Raw genomic sequence first — 6,511 nt, forward strand, 5'->3', positions numbered from 1 at the left:
AATCATCTTTTAATTGTGAAACACCAAATATTTAATTTATGCTCTACCTCAAATGTCAAGTCCACCTCCCGGCACATAGCTTTGAAACCACGTAAGGAGGCCTAACACTTTCCATATGGTGAAGACATGGGGCCTTTTAATTGTGCCAACTGGTATCATTCAAGGGTAATTCCCCTGGAATCCAGCACTCAGGCAGCAGCTGGGCCAGCCTCCAATCTCATCACCCAGCCCGATACGTCCCCGCAGGCTCCCACCATGCCTGCACCGTCCCAATCTCCCCCAAATATCAAAATGCACAAGGTGCCCCTAATCAAATTACCAAACCGCCTGGCAGCCACCTTTGATCCAGAGGCAGGCTTGCCTGCACCAAAGTGCTCAGCCTGTTGTCTTCAGGCGACTTTGCCATAAAAGAACAAAAGGGCCAAACTGGGGGTTGGGGGAGGGGATGGGCTTAAATGCGGAGGTCAACGTGCATGTATGCACACGCATGTGCATGCTACAGGAGTGTTCACAGACATGCAGATTCTGCTTCTCCAAGTGGTCTCCTATCAATAGCTCTGTGTCCATTTACTCCATCCATCTACTAAACTTGTTAATTTTACCCATTATATCTTCCAGATCCAACATTTCCAATTGCTTTCCTTTTGTTAATGCCTGTTGCTGCTTCATGCTTCTAATATCCTTTATCTCTGAGATTATTATGCTTACTTCAATGTCTAATTATCTAGCACACAGTTGCCTGGCATACAAATTGTTCATGTATCATTCATCTTCTGTAGAACTCATACAGCTTGCATGTCTCCTTATTTTTCTCCTCTGAGCTCATATTCCCTTGAAGCTCATCATGTACCACTGAAAGGGCAGATGTCTTAACCTGTGTCCCTTCAAATGAGGCTATAAAGTATGGGGGAAGGAAGCCTCTGGTTTCATAATCTGGGCCCCCATCTCCACCTTCCCAGGGCCGCAGGAACCTGCCTGGCTTTCCCCAGGTTCTACGCTTTATGAAGAGTTACCTGCCAAAACTCTGCCAGGGATGAGCAGGTTATTACACCCATTTTGCAGATGAGCTCCTTAAGGTAGACAAAGGTAAAATGGTTTATACAAGGAGACAAGCTACTGTGGCCGAGACTGACCTCATTTGTTTATTTATTTTTCGGAAGGGTAGGCATGGGTTAATTGCTGATGAGGTCACCCTCTCACATCCCAAGATCTTGCATGAAACTAAGACCCACCTTAAACACTTATTAAGCTACTCAGACCCCCTCAGGGAGGAAGAGGGCAAGCAGGGGCCCCTCACGCTTCTGCCTGCCTCACCCCAAAGTGCTCGGCAGCTGGCCAGCGTGCCACCTCTTAGGGATGAGTAAGTGAGACCCCTCCAGGCAGATGCTCTGGTGCGGGAAAGTACTAGTAAGTACTCCAGAAAGGGAGAAAACCAGAGTCCACACCAGCTGGCTGGCAATTTTACAGGGTTATGAGGAGGATTAAGATAATGTAAGCAAAATGCTTGACACACATGGGTGCTTAATAAATAGTAGTTATCTTTGCAATAATAATACTGCTGGTTGGATGAGCCAGGAATGTGTCCCCAGCTGCCTTGGTGAAAAGCTGGGTGATGGAGTAGAGACAGAAGCCATTCCCAGGACAGGGACAGGTCTGGGGTAGGGGGTGGGGGTGAAGCTCTGCCAGCGCTTGGAAGCACACTTTGGAGCCCACACCCTCCTACATCCTGATGAGATAATGGAAGAACCTAGAGCCACCCTTTCCGTGCCCCTAGAACTCATGGAAACTAAACAGACCGGGGGTTGCCTACTGCGATCCCATTTAATATCTCAAAGTTAAACTGGGGGCATTCTTTCTCAGTCACAATTTTGACCAGTTGTACTTAACATCTTTCTCAGAACTGACTTCAGACTATCTGTTTCAACTTAGCTTCATCCTAAGCAATAATATCCATGAAATCAAGGGTTTGATGTCCCAGCTATTTTTTTTCTGGTAAAAAGGAAAAAAAAAATGTAACTGTTAAGATAAAAACTATTCCTCTAAGTACTACTTGAAATCACCTCGCAGGCACCCACAGGACAGCCCCACACCTTGGGCTCACCCTGGCTTCTCCCTCGGCCAACTCCACCTCTGCAGGCTCAGGAATGAGGCCAGCAGTGGGGGGAAACCAGGCGTCCGGGTCCCAGTCACCAAGCACGACTCCCAAGGAGGCAGAATTTCTCTCTTCTGAATATCCTGGATGGCAGGGCCCACCCTCCACCACCCAGCATATGTCACACTGATGGCTCTCGGGCTCACATCTTCAAAAGTGCTTTGAACAAACACTAATGACCCCTCAGCATTTCTCTGCGAGAGGGGGCTGGGAAAGCAGGGGGCAGGCCCCATCCCATGCTGTCCTCAGCTGGGGGAAGAAACCAGGCAACAAAATTCCCGTGACTTCACCAAAGCCACAGACTTAAGCTGGGGCCCCCTCTTCCCCCTCCCCCATTTTCCCCAATGGCAACTTTTACTGGCTCACATCCCTCTTGCTGGGAACACTACTATTTAATTAAAAACGACAGACTTTTGTTTTCCTCTCCTTCCTTCCTCCTCCCTCCCATCCTCCAGGATTGGATGCCAAGGAGACCCACCAAAAACATGCGGGTAACATTTGTTATGGCTTTGAAGATAAAAGTCAATTGAAGTAAGCCCTCGCTGTATTTCAAGTTTCCCCTAAAGCATGGAGCAAGCTGCCTGGCAGTTTAGGAAAGAAAAAAAAAAAAAGGACTGCAAATAAATGTCATTCTGCAGGAATACTTTGTAAAAATAAACAAGCTGAAAAAACCCAAAACTTGATTAATGGAAATCCACTCAGTTGGCCTCTGTCTTGAGCTGCAAAATGCATTTGTTCATATGGCTAAATCGGATCATTTTCACTGGGCTTTAAAGAAATAAGGAGATCAAAAACTAGAAATGGTGGGGGGAAGAAAGGGAAGTTTGTACTTCTGTTTTTAAAGGGCCCTAACTGCAGAGCCCCCTCCCCCGACCCAGCGTTGGCCTTTACTAGGGGACAGTAGCTTCAATTCTAACCTAGCCAGCAGATGAAAAGAAATGGAGAGGAGAAGGCCCCCTGCTCAGCAGTGACAGTGTAGGAGGAGATGGGAGCTTCCTCTAGATACAGAGGTTATTTCTTACATGCACAAGAGTCACCTATCCACAGGGTCACCTCCTGCAACTGACTACACTCAGTCCCGATCCCACCACCCTAACACACAGACATACACACATACACACACACATCTGAAAACTCCACTGGCCCCTCCCCAGCCTATGAACAAGACCAAAGGACTAACCAGACCTGAAACTCAGTCTGTTCCCCTCTAAGTTTAAGAAAAAAAATTAAATGTCACATCAAAAAGTTGATTCATCCTTTGATCCTTGGCTTGCTCGAGTTCCACGCAGACCATCTGAAAGCCCTGTGCAGAGTTCCAGAGCCCATAGGACATCTGTGAACACCAGTCCCAGGCCAGGAGCTGCGGCTGGACTCACACACTCCCCTGTCACACCTACTACTCCCCTAGGAACAAATCCAGCCACAGGGACTCACTGGGTGAAGGCTGGGGGTGGGCCAGACTAGAGCACAATGAGGCCCTCTCTCTCCTTGTGCACCAAGCCAAGGGGTCTCCCAGATCTCAGTAACCCCCAAGTTCTGCCCCCGCCCAGATCACTGGCTGCTCTACTGGGACTCCAAGGCAGTTGGCACTGATGAATGCCACAGACACTTGGAACACATTTGGAGGGCAGAACAGTCCTGCCTTTCACCCAGATTCCCCCAACAACCTTCCCTCTTCCCTAGCGCAACTCCAAATCCACCTTTGAATGCTGGCCACAGAAACAAGAAAGAAATCAGAGCAAGTCCCGAATCCCTCCAGCACAGACAAGTTCCCCATCAACTGGCCCACCTCACCTAGGACATTTCCCCCCAGGCAGCCCTCTGCTCCCCAACTGGCCCCTCCATCTGTGTCACCAGTAAGGTTCCCCGAGGCAGGGGGTGTGCAGGGTCAAGTTGGTGGGGCAGGGGCACCTAAGGGATTTCTGGGCTTATAAGTTGTGCCAAGAGGTGCTAAAAGTTGGTTGGGGGGTGTATGGAGACCCATCTCTGAGGTTGAAAGGGAGGTAAGCGGGGATCGTACCCGAGTTCCTCTGCCAACGGTGCCCGCCGCCCGCAGCTGTCGGGGTCCCGAGCTGCCACCCGGGCAGCGCTGCCTCCCGATCCACTCCTCGATGCCTTTCCGAGCCCAGGCGGCGCTCACAGCGAAGCTGTCACCTGGGGCGGGGACGACATGAATCAGCCCCTGAGTCTGGCCCCTAGGCTGAAAGTTACCCGAGAGAGGAGAGAAAGAGTGGGCGAGGCAGAGGCAGCAAGGGACCAGGAGGGTGCTAAGAGCTGCGCACGATCCTGAGAGAGGGACGCAGGTAATTAGGAGAAGGGGGTTCTCGAAGCGAAGCCCCGAGAGCAGGGACCTAGAGGCGAGCCAAGAGGGACACGTCTGGGGATCAGGAGAGCGAGCGCCAGAGGCGAGGACTGCGGAGAGGAGGGACGGACACGGGGCGAGGGGAAGAGGGACCTGAGGGTCAGGAGAAGGGGCGCAGAAGCCAAGGTCTCCGAGTGGGGGCTGACGACCAAAAAAAGAGGAGGCAGGCTCTTGGTGACGGGGCGGCAGTGAGCGCGGAATTGGGGTGCCGTAGGGGAGGGGTTGAAGGTCAGAAGAGAAAGTACTGGATAGCGGGGAGGGGGTAGGGGGGGCAGAGAGGGGGACACAAAGTGTGCTCCAAGGAGAGGGTTTGTGGGACTGGTGGCTGGAGTAACGGGTGGGGGCGGCCCTGGTAATCAGATCCGCGGGTTAGGCCATTCCGCTGCCGTCCGCGGTGCTTCCCCGTCTAGCCCCCACCCTTCCCCCCGGTCCGTGCCCCGCGCGCCCCTACCTTCCGGGCTCTCCCTGCGCTTGCACACGGCGGCTGCAGGCACAACGCGCGCGGCGGCGGCGGCGGCGGGAGCCGGAAAGAAAGGAGAGGCAGAGAGTTAGCAATCGCGGGGACGAGGGCGGCGGGGGCCAGGGGGCCGGCGCGCGGGCGGGGACACTGACCCGGCTTGGAGTGAAGTTTCCCCATGCTGGGGGCGCGGCTGGAGGGGGCGTCCCTAAGCCATGCGCCCGGCCGGCGGGCCCTGAAGGCTCGCCGCGCCTTGTCTCGCTCTCCTCCTCCCGGAGCGGCCCCGGAGCTGAGCGGAGCTCGAGGCGGCGCCGGGACTCGCTCCTGCCGCTGTTGCCGCGGCCGGACTGACGCCCGGGCGAGCCGAGCCCCCAGCCCGCCGCCGCGGCCCGCGCCTCCCCGCGCGCCCATTGGCCGGGCGCGGCGCATCAAAGGCGAGGCGGGCCGCCGAGGGGGCGGACTGGGGGCGGGGCCGGCGGGCTGGGGGCGGGGCGTGGAGAAGCGCTTAGGGCTGGACACAGCGCCCCCCTCCAGGCTTCGGTCTTCGACCCTGGCCGGGGGCGAGGGACCCGGGACTGGGGACCAGAGGTGGGGTTGGGTGGTGGAGGGAGGCGGAGGAGCTCTGGTCAGTAGGAATATTGGGACAGACACCCTCTTGGGTCCTGCCCGCTGTAGAACAACTGCTCCTCTCACAGCGCTGCTCACGGCGCTATGTGTTCCCTGCGCTCGATTTTTCCTGGAAGTGGACTGGACTCTGCGGCTCCAATTTACAGGTGATGAAACTGAGGTCGGAGACGAGATGCTGCTCGGAGCGCCCGCAACGTTTCCCTTTCCCAAGTCTTGCACGGTCGGACTTCGGCAGAAAATTTTCGCTATTCCCCGCCCAAAGCCCGGCCCTCTTCTCCGAACCTCTCTCTAGGCTTTGATTTGGTTGTGCAGGAGAAGCCCCCATTGCGCCTCTGGCCAGCTGTGGACCCAGCCAGCTCGCGGCGGCTACAAGTGTCCGAAAGCAGCGAATTGCCAGCTAATCGCTCTGTCCTCTCCTCCCGGGCCCGTGGGTGCCCGCCAGGGGGTCGGGGCGCGCTGCCAGCTGTGCGGCCCGGAAGGGGGTAACCGCTGGGCCTTTGATCTTCCTGGGTTTCCGCTCCCCGCTGCAGTTCGCCAGACCCAAGGGCTTGTTTGTTTTGTCTGGGGAGGTCTCTGCGGAGAGGAGGGCGACATCAAGGGGTTCCACTCCACCTTTGTGGTTCTCAGAGAGCACGCCTGCTCTGCTGGGGACACTGGAGGCCTGTTAAGTTCGGCCTGGTACTGGGCAGTCTGGGCGTGGGAAAAGAAAACCCTGTGCTAAGAGAGAAGAAAAGCGCTGCCCCTTGGACTGAGTTCTCTGTGCGAGCCTCCGTTTTACAGATTGTAAAACGGAGGCTCAATTCTGTCCTTTTTGCCAACTCCTTAGAGGGACACTGCCCAATAGAAAGATAATGTGAGCAACATACGTAATTTCAAATTTTCTAGTAGCCACATTTTTTTAAAGTAAAAAGCA

The 6,511-nt window shown here is 54.8% G+C and overlaps 1 protein-coding gene across 1 annotated transcript in view; it reads right to left on the reverse strand.

Annotated features, from left to right (window-relative positions):
* NKD1 (naked cuticle homolog 1) overlaps positions 1–5,340 on the reverse strand; it is a 95,495-nt gene extending 90,155 nt beyond the window's left edge. The window contains exons 1-3 of the mRNA XM_018061939.1: positions 5,127–5,340; positions 4,966–4,998; positions 4,173–4,306 (exon numbers count right to left, since the gene is read on the reverse strand). Of these exons, the coding sequence (XP_017917428.1) occupies positions 4,173–4,306; positions 4,966–4,998; positions 5,127–5,151 (192 nt within the window). The 5' untranslated portion in view covers positions 5,152–5,340. The remainder of the gene's footprint in view (positions 1–4,172; positions 4,307–4,965; positions 4,999–5,126) is intronic.

Source organism: Capra hircus, chromosome 18 (genome assembly GCF_001704415.2).
Source record: "Capra hircus breed San Clemente chromosome 18, ASM170441v1, whole genome shotgun sequence".
NCBI classification, from domain to species: domain Eukaryota; kingdom Metazoa; phylum Chordata; class Mammalia; order Artiodactyla; family Bovidae; genus Capra; species Capra hircus.